The sequence below is a fragment of the Sceloporus occidentalis genome, unplaced genomic scaffold (assembly GCF_023333645.1).
Source record: "Sceloporus occidentalis isolate IW3139 unplaced genomic scaffold, rSceOcc1.0.p SCAF_8, whole genome shotgun sequence".
Lineage (NCBI taxonomy): Eukaryota > Metazoa > Chordata > Lepidosauria > Squamata > Phrynosomatidae > Sceloporus > Sceloporus occidentalis.
Window position 1 is genome coordinate 292908 of NW_028316988.1, and position 27836 is coordinate 320743.

The 27836-nt window shown below is 52.9% G+C and overlaps 2 protein-coding genes across 3 annotated transcripts; one reads left to right on the forward strand and one right to left on the reverse strand.

Annotated features, from left to right (window-relative positions):
* The first annotated feature begins 3359 nt into the window (after window positions 1-3359).
* LOC149307585 (solute carrier family 25 member 34-like) lies at window positions 3360-9715 on the forward strand. Its single transcript, XM_089537260.1, has 5 exons — window positions 3360-6337; window positions 7202-7267; window positions 7992-8144; window positions 8532-8666; window positions 8787-9715. Exons 1-5 carry the CDS (start codon window positions 5933-5935, stop codon window positions 8964-8966), a joined length of 939 nt encoding a protein of 312 aa, XP_089393386.1. The 5' UTR covers window positions 3360-5932; the 3' UTR covers window positions 8967-9715.
* A 5297-nt stretch (window positions 9716-15012) lies between these two features.
* LOC149307586 (uncharacterized) lies at window positions 15013-27557 on the reverse strand. Of its 2 annotated transcripts, XM_089537261.1 has the most exons (9): window positions 27401-27557; window positions 25983-26112; window positions 24491-24739; window positions 24062-24188; window positions 23855-23982; window positions 22798-22926; window positions 22572-22675; window positions 21383-21572; window positions 15013-17090 (listed from the first exon to the last, which is right to left on the reverse strand). In XM_089537261.1, the coding sequence occupies exons 1-9, from the start codon at window positions 27536-27538 to the stop codon at window positions 15301-15303; spliced, it is 2985 nt and encodes a 994-aa protein (XP_089393387.1). In that variant the 5' UTR covers window positions 27539-27557; the 3' UTR covers window positions 15013-15300. The 2 variants fall into 2 exon arrangements, with proteins under 2 accessions (XP_089393387.1, XP_089393388.1); XM_089537262.1 differs by lacking the exons at window positions 22798-22926; window positions 27401-27557 and having other exon boundaries at window positions 25983-26239.
* Window positions 27558-27836: the final 279 nt, after the last annotated feature.

The window sequence follows — 27836 nt, forward strand, 5'->3', positions numbered from 1 at the left end:
GATTCTGCCAGAGAGAGCCACAGAGTCCAGTGGCTACTTTGCAAAAGCTCTGGACTAGTACAAGCCCAGCTCTCGATGGGCAGAAGGGGTGGCCCAGGGATTTCCTCTGTATTTTCCCCATGCAAAGTTCCCCTTTTCACTTTGCAGCCCTAGAACTGAAAGGGATTACGAGGCGCTTGGTAGGAAGCTGAAAGGAATGGATGTACAGGCTGTCATCTCGTCTCTTCTGCCAGTCGAAGGGCATGGTCCAGGAAGGGAGAGGAAAATAGCAGATGTGAACAACTGGCTTCGCAGATGGTGCCGCCGAGAAGGATTTGGATTCTTCGATCATGGGCTGCGGTTCCATGAGGAGGGACTTCTTGCAACAGACGGGTTGCATCTCACGCCAGTTGGAAGAAATGTCTTTGCCAACAGTCTCAAGAACTTGATCAGGAGAGCTTTAAACTGAGTTCCGAGGGGAAGGGAGACAATATGAAGGCAGGCGAAAGGGATGGCGAAAATAGTCAAACTGACATAGAGGAAACAAGGCAAACAGTGCAAGGACCCAACAGTGGGAGGCAAAAAAACTTGCACAGGCAGCAAGTAAAAGGGAACCATGGTCTGCGATGTCTCTACACTAATGCACAGAGCATGGGAAATAAGCAAGATGAACTCGAACTCCTAGTACAACAAAGCAAATATGATATAATAAGCATCACTGAAACCTGGTGGGATGAGTCTCATGATTGGAATGTGGAAATAGAGGGGTATAACCTCTTTAAGAGAAATAGGCCAAACAGGAAAGGAGGAGGAATAGCACTATATGTCAGAGATATTTACACCAGTGAAGAGATCCTGGACATCAATTATGGAAGCCAGGTGGAGAGCATCTGGATAAGAATCAAAGGGGAGGGAAACAACAAGGGTGTTACGGTGGGAGTCTACTACAGACCCCCAAGTCAGACTGAGGAATTGGATGATGCCTTTCTAGAACAGATGACCACACACTCAGAAAGGAGAGATGTAGTAGTGATGGGCGACTTCAACTATCCTGATATTTGCTGGAAGTCAAACTCAGCAAAATCCTCAAGGTCTAGCAAATTCCTCACTTGCCTGGAAGACAATTTCATGGTCCAAAAGGTGGAAGAGGCAACAAGGGGGTCAGCTATTTTGGATCTGATCCTAACCAGCAAGGATGACTTGGTTAATGGGGTGCAAGTGGTGGGATCCTTAGCTGGAAGGGACCACTTTCTCCTGGAGTTTGTTATACAATGGAGAGGAGAAGCCAGGCAGAGTCAGACACGCATCCTAGACTTTAGGAGAGCGGATTTCAGTAAACTTAGAGAAGTATTGAGGGCAATTCCATGGTCAGAAATACTAAAAGATAAAGGAGTTCAGGACGGATGGGAATTTCTCAAAAGGGAGATACTGAAGGCACAATTTCAAACAGTTCCAGTGAGAAAGAAAAACGGGAGGTGTCTCAAGAAACCAGGATGGATGACTAAGGAACTTTCAACGGAGATGAGTTTGAAACGGAAGATGTATAAGAAATGGAAAAAGGGGGAAATCACAAAAAAGGAATTCAAAGAAATAGCAGGCATTTGTAGGGTAAAGTCAGGAAAGCTAAAGCACAGAATGAACTCAGGCTTGCTAGAGAGGTTAAGAACAATAAAAAGGGCTTTTTTGGATATGTCCGCAGCAAGAGGAAGAAGAAGGAAACGGTAGGGCCACTGCGTGGAGAAGATGGCAAAATGCTAACAGGAGATAGAGAAAAGGCAGAATTACTCAAGACCTTCTTTGCCTCCGTCTTCTCAGAAAAGGAAAAGGGGCTCAACCTGAGGATAATGGAGCAGAGGACAGAATAGGGGAATTTCAGCACAGAATAAGTAAAGAGAAAGTAGAGGAACACCTTGTTAATCTAAATGAATTTAAGTCTCCGGGACCAGATGAACTACATCCAAGGGTACTAAAGGACCTGGCAAATGTCATATCGGAGCCATTGGCAATAACAGTCTTTGAGAGCTCCTGGATAACAGGAGAGATCCCAGCTGACTGGCGAAGGGCAAACGTTGTCCCCTTCTTCAAAAAGGGGAAAAAAGAGGATCCCAACAATTATCGTCCAGTTAGTCTGACATCAATACCAGGAAAGATTCTGGAGCAGATCATTAAACAGAGAGTCTGTGAACATCTAGAAGGCAATGCCATAATCACAAAAAGTCAACATGGGTTTCAGAGAAAGAAGTCATGCCAGACAAATCTAATCTCTTTCTTTGACAAAATTACCATCTTGGTAGATGAAGGGAATGCTGTGGATATAGTATATCTGGATTTCAGTAAGGCCTTTGACAAGGTTTCCCATGACATTCTTGCAAACAAGCTTGTAAAATGTGGGCTAGACAAAGGAACTGTTAAATGGATCTGTAATTGGTTGACCGGCCGAACCCAAAGGATGGTCAGCCATGGCTCCTTTTCATCCTGGAGAGAAGTGACCAGTGGGGTCCCACAGGGCTCTGTCCTGGGCCCAGGGCTATTCAACATCTTTATCAATGACCTGGATGACAGAATTGGGAGCATACTTATCAGATGACACCAAATTAGGAGGAATAGCTAATACTCCAGAGGACAGGATCAAGATTCAAAATGACCTGAATAGACTAGAAAGCTGGGCCAAAGCTAACAAAATGAAATTCAACACAGAGAAATGTAAGGTATTGCACTTAGGGCGGAAAAATAAAATGCACAGATATAGGATGGGTGACACCTGGCTGAATGAAACTACGTGTGAAAGGGATCTAGGAGTCCAAGTAGACCACAAGTTGAACATGAGTGAACAGTGTGATGCGGCAGCTAAAAAGGCCAATGCTATTTTAGGCTGCATCAATAGAAGTATAGTGTCTAGATCAAGGGAAGTAATAGTGCCACCGTATTCTGCTTTGGTCAGGCCCCACCTGGAATAATATTGTGTCCAGTTCTGGGCGCCACAATTCAAAAAGGACATTGAGAAACTGGAGCCCTGTGTCCAAAGGAGGACGACAAAAATGGTGAAGGGTCTGGAGACCATGCCCTATGAGGAACGACTTAGGGAGCTGGGGATGTTTAGCCTGGAGAAAAGAAGGTTAAGAGGTGATATGATAGCCCTGTTTAAATATTTGAAAGGATGTCATATTGAAGAGGGAGCAAGCTTGTTTTCTGCTGCTCCAGAGAACAAGACCTGGAACAATGGATGCAAGCTACAGGAAAAGAGATTCCACCTGAACATTAGGAGGAACTTCCTGACAGTAAGGGCTGTTCGACAGTGGAATGCACTCCTTCCTCGGAGGGTGATAGAGTCTCCTTCCTTGGAGGTCTTTAAACAGAGGCTGGATGGCCATCTGTCAGGGATGCTTTGATTTGGATTTCCTGCATGGCAGAATGGGGTTGGACTGGATGGCCCTTGTGGTCTCTTCCAACTCTATGATTCTATGATTCTTAATTTATCCAAAACCTAAAGCAGGAAGGGAGATAGGGAAAAGGTCTCTGAAGGCAGAGCTTTGGATAATTCCTTATTCCTTTGGACAACTCCAAGAATCCCTTACTGCCAGGGATTCCAGGAGCTATAGTCCCAAAGGCAAAACATTTGCAAATAGCTGGTTGGAGAATTCCCACGGAGCGTCTGAAAACAGCGGAGCCTCAGTGGGAAAGCTGGAGGTTCCCAAATTGGGGCACAGGGCTGGTTGCCTCTCCTGGTGACCTAGTTCCCAACCAGCTTGGCTTTTGCTCCTCCACTCTGTTGCCATCCTTGGAACGCACTCTTCTGTAACTGTGGCCGTCTGTAACATGACCCCTACCTGAGACCGGATCAGAGGGCTGTTTATAAACTGCCCTGGCCACGCAGGAGGCGCGGGAGCCGCTCATGCTGGGCACAGACCGTCTGCTGCTGGAAGGCATGCTGAAGATGCGCCCCCACCAGCTGCATCCTTGGAAAGAAGTGTCCAGCTGCGTCTGTCTGCATGGACACATCTATACAGAGCCACAACCTGGCAGCTGCAGTTCTCAGAGTTGCTCCATGCGACTTTTGGGCTCCATCCTTCCATAGCATGGACGCTGGTTGTAGAGTTGGAAGAGACCGCAAGGGTCATAGAGTTCAACACAATGCTCGGCCCTGACTAACAACAACAATAATAGCAGCAGCAACAACAACAATATAAGGATTATGTTTATAGTGCCCTTTCCATCCAAAGGGTGGAACATCAGACCTATTCAATCAGAGATAATAAAACAGCACTATAAATATACTTGGAAATCCCACTAACTGCTACCCATCTCAGCAACCTCAGGCACAATCTGGCAAATCTCATCCTTGTGGCACCCCGGCAGTAATAAGGAAACCTTTTGACATCGATCCTTGACACGAAACAGGAGGAACTATCAGACATACCATTTAAACCAAGACAAAGTGTTTCCTGTTATTCCCAAAGATGCCAACCATAATAACAAAATCCCCAAAGGTGGCAAATAGCTGACAAGGCACACAGGCTTGAGCGCAAATCCTCTTCTGCAAATAGGATTGCTGGGATTCATCTGCAGAAGAATAGATTGCAGAAGCAACTTTGCCGAGATTCATCGACAGGAGAATAAGAAGGTGCAGAAGTAGTCCTCAGCCTTTGACGCAATCCGTCCGATGGGTTCTGCCCCACTGCCTTTCAAAACAATGGACAATAGTTGTTCCATGCATGCTCTGCATGCAGCCAAGATCTTGGTTGGCACTGTGTGACGAAGCGAATTCTTGATGGTGTCACGGCTTGGAACGCAGCTTTTGTTACAGTGTTAAATGGATTAGCCAGAGCACATGGATTCAATACCTCCTCCACAAAGGTCTGGTCAAGTAGATTGTCTTCTGATTCCTGGTACTCCATCCATCCATCCATCCATCCATCCATCCATCCATCCATCGCTTCTCCATGGTGCGATCTAAAATGTCACTTGTAGAGTGGAGGAGAATGTAATGCCTTGACTTTGCAGGATACCAGAAAACATGTCTTCAACCTCATCCAGCTCCAGTATTGAGGTTCCTTCTCCTCTTGTGGACTTTGGTGCCAGATCCACCACCAACCCTGAGGTCTAGACAGAAGAGGGATGAAGACAAGGCAAAAATGCGTCCCTGAAGGGCAAAAGAATGGCCCCAGGGGGCCCACTAAAAGATCTCCATATGCTCCTGGGCCACGTTTTATCCACTGCGGTCAAGAGCTACCGATAAGGGAGCATGAGGGGTTGACCCCATAGTCGTTCAATGGCTATCTCGTGGCATTCCTTGGCTGCTTTGGGGAAGCAGGGTTCCCAGCTGGGCCTGGGCACAAAAGCCCCCTTTGTGGGCCCTTCTTCCCCATCTCTTCCTTCTCCTCCTCCTCCTCTTCCAGCACAGGCTGTTCCTGCCAGTCCAGGGTAAGATGATTCCTCTGTAAACAAGCCAGCGAGGGCTGGACGGTGCCTTTGTGGTCTCCCTGCCTGGCCAGAGTGCTGAACTTTCCCCTACATTCAGCCCTAGCCCCTCCTTTGCCCACCCCTTCCTTGGCACAGAGGCATATAAACAGCCAGGCCCGGCCCCTTGCTTTCATTCAGAGGCAGAAAATCTGGAGGCCAGAAGGCAGCTGGCCAGCGAGTGCGCTTGTGCGGGAGAGGAGCTGCGGTGCAACGGAGTAGATACCACAGGAGGAGTCGGGCACTAAGGAGGAGAAGGGCACCTGGGCACCTGCACAGGGTTCTCACCTGCAAGAAGGAAGTGGCTGAGCTGTATCTCTGCAACCACTTGGTGTCCACCTGTTCCAAGGTGGTGGCACTTGTCTCTGGACCCACAGACCTTCCCTCGAGGCTGGCAACTCTTGGGCACACTGCTGGCTCTTTGACCACCCCGCTGGAAGCTGTCTGCTCTGCCACGTTGCCCCTGCCCAGGGCCAGGCCTGGAGGGGGCTGCGCCATGGATCCCTCCCATGGAGCCCCTGCAGTGGTCTCGGTCTCACCCCCCGTGGACTTTGTGCTGGGCGCCACGGCCTGCTGCATGGCCTGCGTCTTCACCAACCCTCTGGAGGTGGTTAAGACACGCCTGCAGCTGCAGGGGGAGCTCCGGTCACGGGGCACCTACCCCCGGCACTACCGAGGGGTGCTGCAGGCGCTGGTGGCCGTCTGCCGGGCCGATGGGCTCGGGGGGCTGCAGAAGGGGCTGGCGGCCGGGCTCCTCTACCAGGGCCTGATGAACGGAGTGCGCTTCTACTTCTACTCGCACGCCGAAGATGTCGGCTTGACCCAGCGGCCGGGGGGCACCATCATAGCCGGAGCCGGGGCCGGGGCCCTGGGAGCGTTTGTGGCCAGCCCGGCCTACCTGGTGAGTCTCTTGTGGGGAGTGTGGGCAGGGGTCCGACTGACAGCGGGTTGGCTGTTGGCATCAGTCTCAGCAACAGGGTCATTGGGGTTGCAAGTCCAGGACCATCCCAAGCTGGAGATTTCAGAGCTAGAGGTGGCCCCTGGTCACTTCATGGAGTGCCATGCCTGAAGTGCCAGCCACAGTTGCAGAGGAGGGTGAAGGGTAAGTGACTGGGAGGGAAGGAGGGAAAGGAATGCTTTGCAAGTGCAACCAGTCCTTGCAGATTGGAGCCAACTATTGCTGTCCTAGTTGAGCTGGAGATTTGCACCCAGCCCTTTCCTCTGTCCTGGAACTGTCTCTTTGGCCACCTCACTGTCACCCTCTCATAGGAGGCCACTGAGAGGTCCGTGGCCACAAGGGATTCAGCCCAAGCCTCACTTACATGGGACACTGGCAGAGGAGGTGGTGGTGACCATCTCTCAGAAGAGATCATTGTTAACATAATTGGTAAAATCACAAGCAAACAACTTATTCCAACCGATGGCAACCCTACATTTTGAGGAAGTTCCCTGTTAGAGAGCTCTGTTTTCCTGAGCTACAATTCCCAAGCTTTGGGAAGAGGGCTCTTTGGGAGCTGTAGTCCAGGACATCAGCCAAGTGCTTTCCAGCAGCTAATTTAAAACTCGTCTCCAAAATACAGACCCCAGGTTTCCACAGGGAGCGTCCATGGAGGTGAAACGGGGTAGAAGTGCTGAAAATGTGTTGTGTGGGTGGGAACCCAGCTGAGCCGGAGCCAACGGAAACCAGGACTGGTGGGATATTTGTGCAGGGCAAGTTCTTTGCCCCCCGGGACCCATTCCTCACTTTTGCTTTTGCTCCTCTCAGGTGAAAACCCACCTCCAGGCCCAGACGGTGGCTGCCATTGCCGTGGGGCACCAACACAACCACCAGGTGAGCTGGCTCTTCCGACAGGGCAGGGGGCCGGGGGCCTGGTGGGGAAAAGGGAAGGGGGTTCTTGCACTGGGTTAGGACCCCACTCTATTAAGGTCTTACTGGGGGAGGCCCCCTAAATGCACCCCTTGAATTGGAGGGAACTCTGCCCTCTCTGTGGCTGCGCTCAGCTCTGACAGAGAGAAGATGCAGGACATACACAAGGGAAAGGCAGAGGGCCTAGGTAGGCAGATAGGGGAGGTGAAAGATGGCTAGGCAGGTAGAGACCAAGGAAGCCGAGGCGGGGATCAGGTCCAAGCAGGTAGCCAAGGGGGAGGGGTGCTTGCCAGGGGATCCTGCCCTCTTTGCCCCAAAAGAGAGCCTCCTCCTTCCCTCCCTCTCTGCTGTTTACTTGGCAAATGCCCTTTCGCTTCACCCAGCGTGAGGACAAAAGAGACTGTTTTGCAACATCCAAAGTTGCTGAGTGTGCGGGAAAGGGAACAACTGAGGCGAGGAGGGAAGGGGTGACGCTGGGCACTGGAGGCCGGTGGGCAGGACAGGGTGGAGGGCACCTGGTGACGCTGGCTGTTTGTGCTGCCGCTCCTGCTGCTGCTGGGCACGGATCACTTTCCAGTCACCTCAGCAAGTTTGCTGTGCAAAACACTCACAGAGACACGCATGCACACACCCCGCCCTTGCAAGTCCACACTTTGGCTTTGCAAGATATTCCTCTCTATGTCCCCAGAGCGTCACCGGGGCCTTTGAGAGCATCTACAGGACGCAAGGTCTGCTGGGCCTCTGGCGAGGGGTGAACGGGGCCGTGCCGCGCGTGATGGTGGGCTCCGCCGTCCAGCTGGCCACCTTTGCTTCAGCCAAGGACTGGGTCGGGAAGAACCAGGTGAGTGCCAGAGGGGCTAGTAGCCACTGAGGGCCCTGTCCTCTTCTGAGTTGGCCATCATCTTGTAGCAGGGAGTTCCATAGTGTAACTTACATGCTCTTGCAGCCTTGCTTTAGTTTCCAGTTAGGAATTCCGTTGTACTCAGGCACTGGAGATGACCCAGAAGCCATCCTTGCTAGTAGCCTTCCTCCACAATTCCCCCCCCCCCCAATTCCCTTCGACATTTGCCCACGTTGGCAGCTGTTGGTGCCCGCCGGTGCCTTCTCTAGCCTCTGCTCCTCTCCAGGGAAAGCACAATCGCTTTTTCTGTGTCCCAGTCACCAGATCCCAATGCAGGACGATGGTAGCATGAGCGCAATGCTAACTGTTTGCCTCTCCTGCCTTCAGTGGTTCAAGGAGGGCAGCTGGATGGTGGCCCTGGCCGGCGGCATGATCAGCAGCGTGGCCGTGGCCGTGGCCATGACCCCCTTTGACGTGGTCAGCACCAGGCTCTACAACCAGCCGGTGGACGAGATGGGCGTGGTAAGGCTCTGCACAGAGGGGCCTTGGCAGAGTGGGGATGCTGGGAGCTGTAGTGCAAGAGATAGGCCGCTTTGCCAGCTGTCCTCACCTATCCCTCTGCTCCTGCTCTCCTTCCCTCAGGGCAAGCACTACCGGGGCTTCTTGGACTGCTTTGTGCAGGTGACCGGCAAGGAAGGCCTCCTGGCCCTCTACAAAGGCCTGGGCCCAGCCTACCTGCGCCTGGGGCCCCACACCATCCTCAGCCTCCTCTTCTGGGATGAGCTGAGGAAGTTCACCTGCCAGCACCCCCCAGGCACCTGAGCCCTGGAGGCTCCTGCTGCGTCAGAGGGACGGACGGGCGGACGGATGGACTCCTGCCAATGGCTGGCCTGGGTCTGAGGCGGCCAGGAGGACATTGGGGTCCAAGCAGGACATGCCCGACGGACCAGGTCCTTCTGAGCACGGTTCCTGGAGAGAATGTCAGATGTCAAAGAGCCAGGGTCTATGGGGTGCTGGTGATCCCGTGGCCGGAGGGACCTCTCCCATGGCATCCGCAACGTCTGTCTGATTGTAGGGACTTGTAAAGAGAATGCCAGGCCTTGTGCCCTCCCCAGGAAGGAGCAGCAGAGTGGTCACCTTTCTGCCGGACTGTGGCATTTTGGGGATGGCTGCCAAGAGGCCTTACTGGCAGGAACAGCTGTCTCTTTCACAGCCTCCCTTCTGCTCTCTCCAACATTTCCTGGCCTGACATACACCCACAGATGCACAACTGCACACACACAAACACCCTCCAGGCCCAGAGACTTGGTTCTGGGTGCCAGACAAAAAGGAGAGGCATTTCGCAGATGAAAATGGGGGACCCACGTGGACAAGAGGGAGAACAAGTATGAACGAGGAAGAAGACACAAATGGGGTGGGGGGGGCTGAGCAAGGGGCCCAAAGGGCAGCCCTGGGGCATTTGGGGTGCTGCCAGCAATTGCCCTTCTCTCCTGGCAGAGAAGGGGGCCGTTCCTCTAAATGGAGCCCAGCGCGCACACACATGTCTCTGAACACTCCATAAAATAAAAGCCTTGTATTTTTCCTTCCTGTGTTGTGGCATTTGCAGGCTGAGTTGTGTTTTCCTCCCTGGGTGCTGTTTCCAGGGTCCTTGCTCCTTGCCCTGCCTGGCTGCTGGATGGAGCCGGGCGGATTGAAATCGGTCAGGGTGAGGCCAAGGAGGCTGGCTGAGACGTACAAAGGGACGGCAGCCCAAAGGTCAAGGAAGGAAGGAAGGAGTGGGGAAAAGGCAGAAGAAAGAGTAAGTCCTTGAGTGCTCAGCCCAGGCCAATGAGGAGTAGCTGCAGAAGGGGCTGGTGAAGGTGGAGTAAAGCCCTGCAAGCCCCGAGAGAAGGGCACCGGGGTCCAGCTTTGCTTTGCAACCAGCGCAGCTGCTCCCAGCCTGGAAGGGACAACTCCATGGAGTTTAATGGTCTAACAGAGAGTAGGCCATCTTGTGTACTGAAAGCTTAGGCAGACTGGAGCCCCCAAGGCTGGCGTTTCTGGGGCAACTCCACCCCACAATGTCCCTGGACCCCTTTCTCCTGGAGAGGAATCTTTCCTGTACTTGTCCTCCAGTGGACCCTTGCTTCCACTTTAGCCTCACAACAACCTTGTGAGGTGGGCCTGGCTGAGAAAGAGAGAGGGTTGTGTCTGGCCCCAGAATGAGTTTCATAGCTCAGTGGAGGGACTTGAAGGGTAGCAGACTCTGGGTTTGTTTTTCCCCTGTCCTGAGGAAACAGAAACATTCTGGGAGGGAGGGAGGGAGGGAGTGACCCTTCCTCAGCTGTTAGTGGCCCTATACTTGGAGGTGCCTCTGCTCTGCTGGGGCAACTTTGTGCCCCTTTTTGCCCTCTCCCAAAACAGGGCCCAGGCTGCCCTCTCGTGGCCACCAGCCGCCATGGCCACGCCTGAGCGTTGCTGCTTTCACTGCATTTAGACCCAGTCCTGACGCTTTCCCTGTGAGTGAAGGGCAGTCCTGGCAGAGTTCAGAGGCGGAAGCCATTCAAGCCCAAACAGGTGCCTTGTTGGCCTGCATGGCTGGGCCAGTTTGCCCAGTGGGCGAAGCCAGGCCTTGCGTCTTCCCTCCACGCCTTCGGAGCCTCACGCAACCGGTCTTGCCGCTTTGCTGGCGCTAAGCAAAGGGAGAACGACAAAGAAGGCCTGGCTGTCTTTCCCTTTCTGCTTGGGCTCCTAGTGACACAAGCGGACAGGGCCTTGTCAGAAGAGCGGCAGCTGGCAATGGTGGCCATGATCCCCCTGAGGGGTATCCCATGCTCCGACATTTCATCCCAGCAACGGACGAGATGTCAGCACTTTGTGCTGATTCTTTTTAATAGCTGCCACAGTCTCTTCCTTCTCTTCTGCCTCCTCCTTCGCAGCATCTGCCTTCAGCCATTTCAGGCTTCCTTCCTCTCCTCCTGGCTCAGCTCTTCCCAGCTCCTGCCTTCGGGGATTTGGGTTTTTCACCTGCCTTCTTCCCATCCTCTGCCTTCAGCTCTTGGCAGCTCCAACTGGCCTCTCTGGGAGGTTTTGGGGCCCCTTTTATGGAGCCCCATCATCCCAGGCCCTTCGGCCACAAGTCCCCCCAAACCCTGCGGCTCCTTGGCCTGTGGCTGTGGGCCAATAAACTGGCCCTCTTTGGACCCCCCTCAGACACACGGACGCTGACAGGGGTTGACCCAAACGGTTCCCACCATTCCAGGGTCCATGTTGGATGGATGATGGGGATGATGGGGGCTGTAGTCCAACACATTGAGGAGCGCTGGGATGTGGAAGGAAGGCAGCAGTTCCTTTTGTAAAAGCGGGAGGGCTTCACTGTCGGGAGTAGGCCTCATTTATACAAAGCACCTTGGCCTCAGCCTGAGGGAAACTTTTCACTGCTCTGAGGGGATTTTTCTCACTGAGGCAAGGCTTAGCCTTCAAAACACACTATTTACACATTTTATGTCGTGTTTCAGGCAACATTTACCTCAGGATTTGAGATCCTTTGGCAACAGTTTTACACTTTTGTCAAAGTGTGAGGGCTTTACTGTTAATATGTAAGCCGCCTCGATTATCTTTGATAGAGAGGTGGGATACAAATAATGATCATAATAATAATAATAATAATGATGATGATGATGATGATGATGATGATGTCTTCTTTCTTCAAACTTGGCCTCAGCCTGAGGGAAACTTTTCACCGCTCTGAGGGGATTTTTCTCACTGAGGCAAGGCTTAGCCTTCAAAACACACTATTTACACATTTTATGTCGTGTTTCAGGCAACATTTACCTCAGGATTTGAGATCCTTTGGCAACAGTTTTACACTTTTGTCAAAGTGTGAGGGCTTTACTGTTAATATGTAAGCCGCCTCGATTATCTTTGATAGAGAGGTGGGATACAAATAATGATAATGATAATGATAATAATAATAATGATGATGATGATGATGATGATGATGATGATGTCTTCTTTCTTCAAACTTGGCCTCAGCCTGAGGGAAACTTTTCACTGCTCTGAGGCGGTGAAACATTGCAACAAGGCTTAGCTTCCACAACACACTTATTGACACGTTTTATGTCATGTTTCAGGCAACGCTTACCTCAGGATTTTGAGATCATCGTTTTGTCAAAGTGTGAGGGCTTTACTGTTAATATATAAGCCGCCTCGATTATCTTTGATAGAGAGGTGGGATACGAATAATGATAATAATAAAGCCTACTTTCTACAAACTTGGCCTCAGCCTGAGGGAAACCTTTCACTGCTCTGAGGTGATTTTTTCTCCTTGCAGCAAGGCCTGGCTTCCACAACACACTTATTTATGTGTTTTACACCAAGTTTCAGGCAATGTTTACCTCAGGATTTTAAAGTTCTCCACAGCAATGTGGGAGAAATCAACAAAGCCAAGGTCCAAACCCAGAAAGGAAGCCCAAGGGCCTTGGTCTCCATGCGCTGGGAGGCCAAAATCCATGGAGGCTCAAGTCCCATTCAGTAGAAGGGTAAGTAGAACAGTGTCCCTTAGGATATAAAATGGCAAAATCAAGCTTTTGAATCCCTTTCCAAGGAAACCCCATGAAAAGTTTGCCTTAAGCGTAGGCCTCATTTCTACAAAGGTAACTTTGCCTCAGTCTGAGGGAATCCCTAAACCTCTCTGAGGCGATTTCCCTCCTTTGCAGCAAGGCCCAGCTTTTGCAGCACAACCATTTTACGCCTTTTATGTCGTGTTTCACACAACTTTCACCTCAGGATTCTTCGCTTCTCCACAGCAAAGTGAGAGAAATGAACCAAGCCAAGGTTCAAATGCAGTATGTCTACGGAACAAAAGAAAGGAAGGCAAAGAGTTGGGTGGCCATTGCTCAGAAGTGCCTTTCTTCTGGGTATTCCTGCATGGCAGAAGCAGCAGGTCAGACTGGATGACCCTTGGCCTCCCTTCCGACTCTTATGGGGATGAAAAGGAGAACCTGGCTTAGACCAGTGTGATCCCAAACTTTGCTCCTAATAGTTTTGGACTTCGACTCCCAGAAGCCCCAGGCAGCCTGGGCAACTGCCAGGAATTCTGGGAGCTGGAGTCCAAAACACTTGGAGGACCGAAGTTTGGGAACCAATGGCTTAGATGGGATCCAGTTTAGAAGCCCGGCTTCTCATGACGGAATCAGTAATGCTGGGCAGGGGGTTGCTTTTGGACTGCACCGTCCACAATCCCCGTGGATGAGGGATTCTGGGAACTGCAGTCCCAAAAGCAAGCGTTCTGGGGCCTGCAGAGACTTTTGGGCCACACTTCTGGGGCCAAACACAGACATGTCCTTCAGAGCAGAGGTTGCAAAATACAGTTGGCCCTTGGCGGGTTTGATGACTTTGGGTTTGGATTCAAGTGTCCTCTCTAGGTCCTCCACTGCAACTGTCAGAGGCTGACCATAGAGTTGCGCTGGAGAACCTAGAAGATCCTAGAGAAGACACCTCTCCAGCAGGATTCTGTGATCAATGATTCTGGCACTGGAGGACCTGGAGATTCCTAGAGAGGTATTCTAGCTTTGCTGCAGTCTAGGTCTGACTTGTTGCATGGCCCATCCAAAGACACAGCCCAGGTCTTCCCCATGCATTTCACTCCTTTCTCCTCCTGCGCAACACAGCTGTCGCTTTAGCGCTCATGCATCACACTGCTCCGCCGCAGAGCACTTGCGCATCAGACCAAAGCAGCCCAGCCCTGTTCTCCTCCACTGAGGACTCCACTTCTTGGCTGCAGTGTAAACAGAGCAAAGGGCAGCAAGGGGAAGGGTTGCGCAGCTAAATGCGTGAAGTGCAGACAGTCGGAATGGCACAGCGCTGATCGTCTCAATCTTGACTCTCTCTTGGTGGATGCCACGAAAAGCAACCTTGGGATTTCATAGCGCCTAAAATGACTAAGTGTACAAAGCTGCAAATGCACTTAAAAGGGCATGCACTGGATTAAGTAGAGTTTCCATGCATGCGTTTCTAATGCGATTTTGATACCTCCGGAAAGAAGTCTCTCTCCCCAGGAGAAAAAAATGTGCAAACTAACCACTAAGGGTCATGGAGTCAAAAAGTCCCACCACTGTATGAATGGAGGACGTGTGTCTCTTGGCACCCCATGCGCGTCCTCCCCTTCTCCCCCAGCCCTCCTGGAAAACCTCACGCACCGCAGGGGGTGGTGCTTTGATGCATTTTGCAAAACGGAGGCATGAAATGCACAAGTGTGCTACCAAGTCTGATTCAGCTCTGGATTCAGGGCCATTCCTGCACCCAAGCCACCCGTCTAAGAGCTTGCCAGTAATACAGATGATCATCTAGCCGCAAAGCATAACACCCAAGAGTCATGTTGCCACAGGCCATCCATGCTACTTTGCACCTACAATTGGCTTCAAGAAGGAGGAGGCAACTGTGTTGTTGGACTTCAACCCACAACATCCCTCAGCCCTGGCTATGCTGACTGATGGGATTTGCAGTCAGCACATCCAGAGAGCTGCACAATGCCCCCTCTCTCTCTCAGGAGGGCCAACTAACCCGATGAGGCAGGCGCACAAGTGGAGAACACCCTCAGGATGCTCCAGAGGAACAAGCATGAGGGTACCTTTTGGGACAAGGCTGCCAGTCTTGGCCAACTATGCTCTTGGACATCCTTTGGAGAGGGCCCTGGCATATACCTGTCCAGGAAACAAGGCAAGGAGGTTACATTTGGGCACAAATGCGGCTGTGTGCGCAGAACACAATCCTCGGCTGCTGCACCATTCCTGGCGGAAGAGAAGCTTCCAGGGCGCCTGCCCTTTCACTCCGAACCTCACATCTTGTTCCAGAACCAGGCATTTAAATAAAGACTCTTTATTCCACTATACATCGCCTTAATAATCATCGTCATCATCATCATAATAAAAGCTAGTGAGTTGATACCATTACCAGTATTTTGCTTCTTTAAAAAGGCCTAAATTCAACAAGGGAAAACAGAGGGGACTTTGGTTGAAAATAAAGGATCTGTTTTCCTTTCCCCGCCCTTCCTAAAAATAAAAAAGAAGAGTACGGCTCATTCATCCAAAGCAAGGAGCCTCTAGGCAGCCAAGGGACCTTTTTTGTTTGTCTGAAGGAAGTAGAGACCAGCAGTCGGGGAGATGCCTTCTGGTGCTTACGTTGGGACGACAATATTCTTGGCGAGCAGAATGAGGAGGGCCAGGTCTGCGTTTCCGCCCGCGCGCTCCAAGGCCTCTCCGGCTTCCTGGGCTGTGAAGCCAGCCCCCACAAGCTGATCGATGTCCGCAGCAGGGAAAACGGGGAGCCGAGGGGCCGCTGGACTCGGGGAGGCAACTGGTGGAGATGGCAACAGCTCAGCCGCCGGGTCCGGAGGGCTCTGGAGAGCGGCGCAGGGGACGTTGGGTGCTCCAGTGTCTTCTGGGAGAGAGTGCTGGGTGCTCTGAGGCACATCCTGTGGGTCTGAGAGGCTGCAGGGAGGAGGCTGGCTCTCTCCTGAAGCTCCAGGGGCAAGAGCCTGGTCAGAGGAGGATGGGCAGCATTCGCTCCTCCAGCGCTGCTCCAGAGTGGTTGAGGACCTCAAAAATGCTGAAGACTCTTGAACAACCAACGCCTCCCGCTCGCAGCTCACAGCCGACCGGTGGATCTCCCGCACGTCAATGCTCTCCACTCCAGCTGCGAATGTTTGCGTCCCTGCCGATGCCTCAACGCTCACGCGTTCAGGAAAGGAGAGTCCTGCGTCCTGGCTATCTGGATGGGTGCATTCACGTTCCTCTGGAGAAACCTCCTTCTCGGCAGCTTGCGCTTCTGGAACAGGTGCCAGCGGAGAAATGGCCATCTCCTGTTTGGAACTGACAACCAGGAGCTGGTGGAGCTCTTTCAAGGCAGAGGTGAGGGAGAGGCATGGCTCTTCCCCCGGGTCGCTCAGCTGGCCTCCAGACACAGACGCCGCCACCGAAAGGCTGACTGCAGCCGATTCAAAGCCTGTACTTCCGGATGGCATCAGATCACTCCCAGGAGGTGAAGGAGAGTCACGCTTTGAGAGCTCCACCTCCATTATGGAGCCCTGTGAGTCGGTATCCATGGATGAGACATTTGGCTTCTCTAAAGGGTCACTGGCAGCAACAAGAAACTCCTCTGCAGCATCCACTTCCATGGAGGTTTCACTCCCACGGCAGGGGTATGCAGCATGGCCTGGCCTCCTTTCCTCCTGCCAGGAAAGCCCCATCGCTCCTTCCTCCGTGCCGCCTCTTCCCTCAGAAAGGGCATCACCAAGGCTTGGCTCTGCATTCGGACGCAACAGGGAAGCGGCCTCTGGGCTCAGGCGTTCCTCAGCTTTGGGCTCATTCTGTTCCTTTTGAAACAGTTCTTCGTTTCCAGGTTTTCCACACGTCTTGAGATCTAAGTGAAGCTCATGCACTGGATCCCCTTCCGCATGCTCCAGAAGGAAGGGTCCAACCAGTTCTTTTGTCTGTCTGTTAGATATGCTGCTTCCTCCTCCTTCAACGGGAGGCTCCAAAGTAAGAAGCTCCTCTTGAGAATTTGGTTTTTGTAGACCGAAGCAAGCAGCCGGCTTTTCAGAGGGGGTCTGTGAAGGAACAGTTGGACTGCGGGAGGACTCTCTTCCACTTTTCCCAGCTGGAGCAGCACCGACATTGGCAGAAGCAACGGGATCAGAAACCACTGGCAGAGGCAGATCTCCACTTTCCAGCGTTCCTGAAGAGTCAGGAAGAGAATCCTCAGACTTTACAGCTCTACGATTAACAGTCTTAGCCTGACTGCTCCTGCGAGAGCAAACTGAAGGAGCAGAGGTTGAACGGTCAAGTATTCGGCTTCTAGGGTTATTGGTCTTTGGACCAATCTCTGGATAACGGACGGGACGTTTGAATCCATCTGGCGTTGGTAACGATGGCGTTTCTAGTGAGGTAGTTTCTTGGTCACTATTCTCTGTACACGGGAAAGGAGAAAGAGAGAGAGAGCGAGAGAGAAGGTGTAAGACTCTGGTTACATTTGAAGAACATTTATCAGAGAAGGGAGCGTTAAAGAGCTCATCTGCTGAAGCCACTGGACTGACATGGATGGATTCGGGGGGCTAGTCGGCAAGGTTCCTCCTTTCACTGACCCCTTGATGGGGTGGAGAGGCCATGTGCCCATCTTAGCTGTCTTAGTTGGGAGAGATGGCCATTTCTCTCTTCCCCTCCCTGGGAGCCATTTCACTGAGCCCTCAAACAACTGTCTGAAGGCCTTTGTATCTAAATATACTTACTTCCCACTTCCCTTTCTGTTATCCATCCCTCCCAAGCCCCTCTCCCTCCTATTTCTCATCTCCATGGCTGTCCATTGTGTTGGCCTCTTTGCCAGGAAGGCAAGAGAAAAGTGGAGAAAATAAGAGTGGAGAGGAGCCATAAAACTATGGAAAGGCTTCACGTTTTCCAGTCCTCAAGAAGAGTGCAATGAGGAAAGGTTCATGGTGGAAAAAACTAATGTTTCAAGAGTATAGGCTATAACTATTTTAACTGGACACCCCCAGCACCTCCCAGGACAAGAGGGAAGGCAGGGGCGCAATTGAAAGCAGGCTGACCATAGGCTCTTGTCTTTCAACGCTGCTGGAGAAAGAGATTTTTGCTGAGCTAAATGCAAGCAGCTGGCAATCCTGTTAGCTCAAACCAAATCTTGCTAGCATGTTAATGGCATTCTCATGTGCTGGGGCGGCGTGAGATTAATCTGGGTTCCTGCTCTTGACTTCAGCTGCTTCTGACTCCTGCTTTGTCTGAGAAATGCCAGTCTTGCACCGTTTGGCCTGCTCTTCCCCCAAGTGAACATTCAGGGCCAAAGATCCCAGAAAGGCCAACCTAGCCAGCTGCTTAAAGTTTCTAACTTCAGACACTGAGTTGGGCACATCTACAGATGTTCAACAACTGGTGTGCTCTCTTTTTCTCTCCTCGGCAGATACTTGGACATAAGCCACCGGCATCCTGCTCCACGCTGACCGGGCGAGATGCTCTGAGGGGGAAGTGGTTCCCTTGAACCCGCCACCCACCCCCTTCAAGGAGCACAGAGACTGGAGGAAGAGCTGGCAGTACCTGGTCTGTGGCCCACTCCAGCAGCAGCAAACCCACATTGCATGCATCAAGGCTTCTGGCGTTCTGTTTGGATTAGGAGACAAACACACCAAACTCGGGTTAGCAAACACACCGCACACATGCAGCTCTGGATGTGCCTGACACCCAGGATGGTCCCCCGCCCGCCTGTCCGCCTGCCCACTCCGTGTTTCTTGCTTGGAAGGCAATGTCTCCTGGGCTAAGCATTTCCTCTGAAGACGCTCTTAGCTATCCTCATCTCCTCACTGCGTGTGCTGGAAGACTTTTGGTCTCTGGATGGATGGGTGTCACTCTGCTGGAATCTCCTGCTGCTTTCTGTCGTTCTCAACTACAGCTGACTTTCTGTGCTGCTCCCTGCCTCCTTTTGACAACTCTTCTTAAGACTGCCAAATGGAAGGCAGCCCAGCCCCAAGGAGAGCCTTAATGGGAGATTCAAGGACTCGGACTGAACTTGCAGGCTATCGGCTATGCTGTGCAATAGGATGGGAAGCCAACGGTCTGCCCTCCATACAACTTGCTTCTGGACTGGTACAGCTCTCCTTGCTGCTCTTCACAAAAGAGGCACCCTCAAAGCCTCTCTCCTTCATCTTCCTCTTGTGTGTAGACTTGGCTCTAGCTGACTGAACAGGTTCAAACATGCAGACAAGGCAGATGCCTCACCTTTCTCAATGCTCTCTCAACAGCACTGCTGCATTTCCATAATCTGCAAAAAGTCAAGCTCCAGCAAGGTTTAAGGAGCAGGCAAGAGGAGGGCCCTGTTCCATGTTGGCTAGTTATGGGATGTCTTTCTCCCTGTTCCTTAGGCTAGAAGTCCATTCAGAGGCTCACTTGCTCACTCTCCCTCTTTCCTGCAGAATGGCTAATCTGGGCAAAGGCACATGCAACATGGATTTCCTCCTCTTCAGCTCAAAAGGTGTAATTGTACATACCAAGGGCAAATCTTCACAAGAAAATTGCTTGTCTGCACAAGTGCAAGCATACACTGTCTTAACACTGGATGCTAACAGCATTGGGGGTGTTTCTGTTTGCCTTCAAACAGTTTCTGGACATATGGCAGCCCTAAAGTGAACCTATCACAGGTTTTCTTAGCAGGCTTTATTCAGAGGGGGTTTGCCCTGGCTTTCCTCTGAGGATGAGAGAGTGTGACTTGCCCACGGTCACCCAGCAGGTTTCCATGGCTGAGTGGAGATGTCAAGGCTGGTCTCCTGGAGTCCAAGCCAACACCCAAATCATGAGAACATGCTGCCTCTTTCACTGTTATCAGTAGGAGAGGTAAAAGAGATATGTTCCAACATAAGCCACAGCAGCAGATTCTGGATGCTAGAGCATTAGTGGATCCAAGCAGATGGGCCTGACAGTCCTGGAAGCCCTGCGCCAGGATGAGGCATAGAAACAATGTGCAGCTCTGAGAGGAAAACCGAAGGGGTCACCAGTGTCAACACCGCCACCTCTTCACAAGCCCCTTGGGACGAGGCACAAGGGAGTGCCAGGGCTTTGGTGTTTCCAAGGCAAACCCCTTCAAAGGATTTCCAGAGTGCCATGCTTGATCAGCATTCAGCATAGCTGGGCAAATGCTGCCCTGCTTCCACCAGCCCCACTACCTGGGTCCCCATTTCCAGACACCCTGAGTGTTGTACAAAAATGTCACAAAATGGGGTGTTGGGCGTAAAAAGCACAGCTGCCACAGACACATGACAACCCTGGGAACAAATCACTCCCCTGTAGTCTTGCCTGTCTATTTCTCCACCAAACAGTTTGCTCTCCAGGTGCCCTTTGGCCTTGCCAGCCCACATGTGGCTTCTAAGAAAGTGGGCAAGAAGGTCTGAACAAAACTCACAACTAAGCTAAATCTGTTCAAACGTGTGTTTTAATTTCAGAAGACGTGAACAAAGCGATTTCCGTGGCTTTCCATTTGGTACGACCGGCATGAGTTGGGTGCCAGGGTCCAGACCCTACAAGAGGACGCATGGGGCCCTGCGACGGGTCGAGGATGCCGCAGATGGACGACGCACTCTCGCCCGTGGTCTCCTCCGTTCCCGCTGTCTGACTCGGCCCTCGTGGAAAAATCCAGCTGCAACTGGTGTTTCCGAAGGGGAGGAGGTAGGTGAAAGGCTCAACCAGCTCCACTTTATTCTGAGAGGCCAAAGTGGCCAGAGGGACTTGCCTGCTATATGTGTCCTGTCTTCTAGGTGGGATTAGTCCCAGCTTAGCCTGCCAGGTGTGAATGGCACCTGCCTGCAGGACCGCATTGGCATCAGAGACCTTGGCGCAAAAGGGTGGGCTCAGACATGGGGGTTCACGTCCCCGGTAGGAGCCCTGGGAAAACTCACTGCCTTACTGGGTTGCTGTTAAAGCTAAAGCACCACTCTGAGACACGGAGACTTAAAACGTTAATGGGTTAGGAGTTAAATGGTATTTAATAGATTAATCACTTCAAACAACACCTTCCAATTGGACAATCCAAGTTTTAAAGTTAGTTTAAAAAAAGGATAAGTACTTTTAAAAGGTGGCGCCATTTTGAAGAGGAGCTCCCTCTCCTTGGCCTCCAAGACAGCGGCTGTTGCTTTCACAACAGACTGACCCTTGGCCAAGGACCAAAGGAGGCTGCCTTCCTCTTCAGAATGGCTGTTTTCATCCCACTGAGATGCAAAACTGATTACAAGTCACTTGATTAGAAAACTAAGATTTTCTCACTTGTGTGACCAACTCGATGAACGAAGAGCCTTCACGGGTCTAAAAGCTCTTGTTCTCCTAGCAAGGTCCAAACCTCAGAGCCCCAAGGTTGCAACACAAGATTGAACATGGGCAGCCAATGGTCTCTGGGTTCTCCACAAGACCTATATTTTGCCAGTTCCTACCCCACTGCCTGAATGCCTACCCCAAATCATTCATGCCTGGGAGGCCCCTCTATCTATGTGCCTTCTCCCCAGTAAAACACAGTCCCCTCCCCACAGACTACGCACATCCAGGGAATGGGTGCATCAGGTCAGCCTTTCCTCCCTGGGGCTCCCAACATTCCTTGAGCATCAACCCTATGGCCAGAGCTTGGGGAAATTACTCTTTGGGACCCCAGCTCCCTGAAACCCACAGCTGGCTTTGCCTGTGGACCTCCTTCCTCCTCACACAGCCCAGGGGTACCTGCTTCATCTGCAGACTTCTGCAGGGCTTCTGCCAGCTCCTGGTCTGCGATTTCTTCGGGCCGCACGTCCTCCCTCCCTGCCCCATAGGCCAGCCTGGCACACTCAGGGAGCTCCCCCTCAGGCAGGAAGGTCGTCTGGGAGCCCGTGGTGCCGATCACCAGCACGTTCTTCTTGAGATCTATAGAGCACTGGGGGGAGGGAGCAAGATGCAGAGTCTCTTTAAGGGAGGAAAGGGCACCCTGAACAAGAGGCGCGGGGGCTCAACATACAGTCAGCACAGGCGGAGGGAACAACCTGCCCACCTTCCACTGTAAACTGCTCTGGCCACTAGTTCTCTGATGGTCCTCCCATAGCGGTCTGACAGAAGCCATGAAAGAGTCTCAGCTGTTAACGTGAATCTCTTTTGAGATCAACCCCATGGCTAAAAAAATGATGCGTTTGGCACCCTGACTTTGAAAGACAGGGGAGATGCCAAAGTTCATGCCAGAGAACAGCAGTGTTCTCTCCTAGGCGGCTTTTCTAAAAAGGTTGCTCTTGGCTCTCAAATGCAGAAGCAAAAGGATCACAGAAGAGCACATCTTTAAAACGTTCAGGAAAGATAGAGCCAGGGATGCGGCTGGGATTTGGAGCACAGGAAAAGCAGGGGCTTCCTTTGCCTCTGGACCCACCCCCACAAAGAACTACAGCCCCTTCCCTTCTTAGGGGAGCCAGTCCATCCAAGCAGGCAGGCCTTGACTGGGTATCGATGCCGCTCTTTTCTGTCAATTATAACGATTGCTCTTTCTCATCCTTAATTACTGCTTCATGAACTTCTGTCTGATCTTCAATTAATTTCTAGCCTTGTTATATTAATTGCTGTTTCTGTGGTTACTGCTTCATTGTTATGCTTGATATATACAGTCCACCCTCACCTTAGGCGGGGGTCCGCCCAACCCCACCCCGCATAAGGCAAATTAAGCGCATGCTCAACCCATTCGTTTAAACGGGGCATGCACCCCATTCGCAACATTAGGACTTGCCGTCCGCGTGACTTAAGTCTGCATATGGCGAGCCTGTGTATACCTCTGGCCAATTTACAGAAGCCAGTCTCCTTTCATCATCAGCACATCTTTCTTTGAAAGGGGCAAAGCATAACCTGATAAAGACCAGCCAGTCCCAAGGCCCAGTAGCCAGTGGCCGCCTCTCACCTGGTGCCTCTTGAGCATATCTAGCCCGAGAAGCATGTCCATGGGCTGTTCCTCCAGGATAGAGAAGGAGCATGGCAGGAAGTCCCCTTCGATCTGAACCTGAGCTGAAAGCAGACGGAGGAGGAGGAGAGAGAGAGAGCAGGAACTGTGTTATCACCCAGAAGGCTCCCAGCCCCTGGCAAAGGAGCCCGCAGTATGCCCACCTGCCTGCCTCAGGACCACTCACCCAGGTGCACCCTGCCAATGATCTTCTGGGTGCCCACGCCTTTGGCAATGCCTGCCCACCGCCGGTCTACCAGCCGCATGATGTTGCACCTTTCCGCACACGCTTGGCTCATGATGGTCATCTGTGCTCCTGACAGAAGACGAGTGGCTCTGGTTACAAATCCTGCGCCTCCCCAACCACATTATGGAGCCCTGGTGGCGCAGTGGTTAAATGCCTGTACTGCAGCCATTCACTCGAAACCACAAGGTTGCGAGTTCAAGACCAGCAAAAGGGCCCAAGCTCGACTCAGGCTGGCATCCTTCCGAGGAGGGAGCTAAAATGAGTACCCAGACTGTTGGGGGCAAATTAGCTTACTTGCTAATTAGCTTACTTGCTGTTCACCGCTATGATCTTTGGAATAGTGGTATATAAATAAAACAAATTATTATTATTATTATAACCGCTTCAGCTGGGGCTGAGAGAAGACCGAAGGACTGATGGGAATCTCCCCCCGCCACCTCAGTTTTCCACTACGAAGAGTTTCCACACTTGATTCCAGAAAACTTTTGCCTTTAAGTATAAGGTTTCTCTTTGCTTGCACACATAAATGAGTGGAAAAGGCAGTTAATCACAAAGAAAGGCAGGACAAGTGATCCCCTGGAGGAGGCAAGCAAACCCAAATCGCTCCCTTCTGCCACAGCACTAGGAACCGACCGACCCATCCAGCTCCCCTTTTCTGCTCTGAAGTCTCAAAGAGCTGCTGCTGGCTACAAAAAGGCACCGATACTGAGGGTCTAACTACAGGTCCCAAGAACTGAACCAGCAAGCCTTCTGCAGGCAAGCAACGCAGGCCTTGTGCCCAGTGACCTCTCGCTCCACCCAGAAGCGGCTGTTCTTATGTCAGCCTCACTTGGCTCTGTCTACCCAGGCCTTTCCTCAACCTGGTGCTTCCAGATGTCCCACAACCCCAGAGCTAAACAAGCAATGGGATGATGAGAGCAGTAGTTTGAAGCTGCCTTGTGGTAGCCAGGAGGAAGGAAGCTGCAGAAGGAAGGGGCAGAACCAGGAAGAAGCCTACCTGAGTCCACGAATGCCTTGACGGGGTGACCGTTGACCTTGCAGTTAATGTAGAGCATCACCACCTGGCCAAAGCTCTCTGGGGCCTCCTCCATGGCAATGGTCATGTTCTCCTCAATGTTCTGTTGCCTGGAACCAAGGTCAAGTCAGATTAAATGCCTCTGCCCCCAACCATGGCTTTGCAGCTACCCGCCCCCAGGCATGTTACCTGATGTCCTCCTCGATTTTGGCCTGAGCTTCCAGATCAAAAGGGTCAGCAGAGAAGAGGCGTATTCTCTCCTGCTCCCGACGGGCTCGGTCCTGCTGCTGCTCCACCAGCACCCGGGTGAATTTCTCTACAACAACAAGAGGGTCTTGCAGTAAATAATTGCCACCGCCACGGAGGACTGATCTACAGCACCTTTGAGGGTTCACACTCCTTTTGCAAGTCAGGCTCCTTTCTATTCAATGACGTAGCACCACCCATTGGCTTCAGAAGGCTGTGTGTCTGTCCAGGAAGCGGGGAAGCCCACAAAGCTACTGGGCGAAGACCCCTGCGCTGCAGCCTCCAATAGATGCCGCCTTCCTGCAAGTCACCCTGGAGAATCCCTGGAGGCAAAACTGTCTCCATGGAAGCCTGCACAGGTGTACTACTCACCCAAGTCTCCGCTGAGCAGAGCCTCTGCCAAGGGCGGGTTGCGCTCCTTCAGGAGGGAGAGCTCGTGGGGGTTGGCCAGCAACATGTCCCGCAAGAGCGCCGGGTTGTCCAGGCCCTGAGGAGTGGAAGGGAGCTCCGGAGGAGAAGGCCGGGGGCGTGAGGCGGCTGGGGGCTGTGGGGGTGGCTGGGTCGGAGGGGCAGAAGAACTTCCTGGCACTGCGATGCTGCTGAAGTCTATCCTGGGCAAACCTGGGAAACGGGGGAAAAAGAGTACAGTCACACCAATGGTCACCCCACAGAGAGACCAGGCTGCTTGTCAGCATGAGAGACTCCAGCATGTCCTCTGAATGCGGCCCTGTCTGCCTCAGCTGCACCACAAATCCGAACCAGCAGACTAACAAAACCAACGTATGGAATGACGCTTGATCTCCCTGGATCCAACTTGCCCTGCCTTCAAAATGCAGGATCCACCCCTTGGTTTTGCTTTGGCTGGGCTGGAAGAAAAGCTCTGAGCAACGTCTGAAAAAAGTTACGAATCACAGCTAGAGAAATGCTACATGTTTGGATCTTTCAATTCTGGAGGATGCTAAGGGTTTGCATATTCCTTCAGCTCAGGCTTTGGCAGAGGAAAAACCCCACTCTGCAGCCAAGAAAGACAAATAGGCAAATGTCCCTTTGCCAAAGGGAAGTGATCCAAGACTGGCAGATAGTCCTTCCTGCTGGGGAGCAGTTGACTGATCGGCTGGTTGTAGCTATTCTGGAAGCATTGGCTGGATCAGCAAAAGAAGGAACAGCAAGCAAAGAAACACAGTGTCAGGAGGCAGAGCGCTGGGACAAGAGGATGGTACTACGGCTGCCTCCCTTTTTGTCTGTGAGTTAAGGACTGCTGGGGAAGTGGATGCCAAGAAGAGGCGGTCTGAGGGACACACGGGCCAGAAGGAAAACAGAAGAAGAACACCAGGAGCTGGCCCAAGGGGAAGATGGCCAAGGCAGGCAGCAGGCTGACCTGCGCCACCATTTCACTGACAAGGGCCAGGAATTTGACCAGAGACCTTGTAAAGCAGCCTCCCTTGAGCTGCCTGCCCTTCATGCGACAGAATGATACACTCTGACTCCACTCCAACTTCCGTGGCTGCATCCTACAGAATGGTGGGCTTTGGTAGTTTGGGGAGGCATCAGAGCTCTCTGGAAGAGAATCTGAGATGCCCCACAAAACTACAAATCCCAACATTGCCTAAACTATGGCAGTTAAAGTGGGATCAAAGTGCTCTAAGGGGACTCTTGTGCCTGCTGTTCATCAGATCCTGGCAGTCACAGACCGGCACACAGCTGGAGGGCAGCAGGTTTTCTGAATGGGGGTTGCTGCTTTAAAGCAATGAGTATTCAAGGCGGCCAAGCTAAAGGCTTAGAGAATCGGTATACTTTTAAGCTGAGCGCATTGCTGGCAACAGAGCAGCCAGGGAAAAGGGACAGGAGCCTTCAGAGTCCTCACCAGGAAAAGGGGCTGGCGGCCGTGTCTCGGCATTCTCCACCTGCTGCAGTATCACCACGTCCCCGTCTTTCAAGCCGTAAGATGCCAGCGACCGGTGGTTGTCCGTCAGGGGCCGCTCTGCATAGACAATCTGCAAGAGAAGCAGAGGCGGGTTGGAACTCACACACAGAGACCAGTGTGGCATCAGTGGGTTTTCCTGGGAATGAATCACACAGAGACTTGGGATGCCAGCAATCCTAGCTCCTCCTCCTCCTCCCTCCCTGGGCTCCATTATGATCTGGCAGAAGAGGCACCTGGCAGGATCTTTGCACGCACGCCCCCGCCCTGGGACTGGCGCCTCACCAAGGGGCAAGATGGAATACCAACGCAACCGCTGCTGCCGCTGCTGCCGCCGCCTCCTCCGGATCCACCCACACACTTAGGCAATCTGGTGCTGCAGGGACTGTAGGCGTGCCAGTTCCACCAGAGAGAGAACAAGCCACAGTGCCAGCGGGACAGAGGTGGCATCGCCATACCGCTGATGGCACCGCTACTGGGCTCCCAGTGCTCAGTATGGCTATGGAGCAGGGGCCTCCACATCTCCCCAGGTCACCCTCCCATCCCTTCCCTTCCTGAAGCCCAACAACATCCCATTTCCCCTTGGCACCACCACGCAGGGAGCAGCTGGCAAGGCTGGGGCAGAGACCCTCAAGAGCCTGCAAGGTCCACTTGCCAGCCCCATCCTGGAAGAGCAACGTGATAAACCAACAGAAGCGGGCATTCCTTTTGGGTTGGGGGCCCAGCCAAAGGCCAGGATGCCCAGAGGGAAGCAGGTGGGCTCCGAAGAAGAGGCTCCTGGGGATTCCTCCGCAGGAGCCAGGCTGAGAAGCCACCCAGGGGCTGTTGACAGCTTCCCCAAAGGCAGCCGGGGCCAGGCTTCCCAAAATAGAGCCGCATGACCGGCTGGGGAGCAGGAGGGCCAGGGCCAGCCAGGGCAGCCCAGGAGAGTGGACTTTGCCTCACCCAGAGCGCCGCTAGGCCTGATGGGATCTGCAGTCCCTGTGCCGCAGGGGAAGTGCTCCCAGGCCCCAGGTGACGCAAGGCAGGCAGACACAGAGCCAACTGGGCGGCTTATCAGGGGAGGAAGGCAAGGCCCAGGAGCAGCACCCGCCGAGGAGGCTTATCAGCCCAGAGCCAAGCTGAGCAGGGCGCCAGGGATCAGGAAGGCAAAGCCGGCCCAAGGAGAAGCCCCAAGCAGCCAGAGGACCCTGGGTCCCAACCCACACAGCCCAAGGAAGAAGAAGGGGCCTCCCCGCCTGGAGGCAGAGCCCAGGGCCCGCCTGAGGGAGAACCGCCGCTGCCTCCCTCTGGCTCTCCTGGGAGGGATGGAGAGGCTCGGGGGCCTGAGCCATCATCACTGCCCTGGATCTGGCCCCGACCTGGCTCTGGGCGGCGGGGATCCCGGACTCCAGCTCGCAGAGGGCGCGGAAGTTCTGCAGCTCGAAGTCGGCGTCCACCTGCAGGGAGAAGGTCAGCTCCGAGCGGTCGAGCCGCAGGCAGAAGACCGTCAGCAGCATCGTCCCCGAAGGCAGGCAGGCAGCCTGGCAGCGAGAGAGGGAGAGAGGCACAGAGGCAGCCAGCCGCGGCCGGAAAGCGGCGCCCTTTACGGCACCAGGCCCTCCTCCGCCGACGCTGTCGCAAAGGGACGCGCCAGGCACGAACCCTCCGCCGCGCATGCGCAACGAGGAGCCCAGGAAGGACGGGGCGCAGATGGCAAGACAGCTCTGCCAGCCGTTTGCTCCCTGCTCTTTCGCAGGGGCTGATGGGAAGTGCAGTCCTGAGAGAGCCTCCTCTTCAGGAGGGATCAAGGCAGGC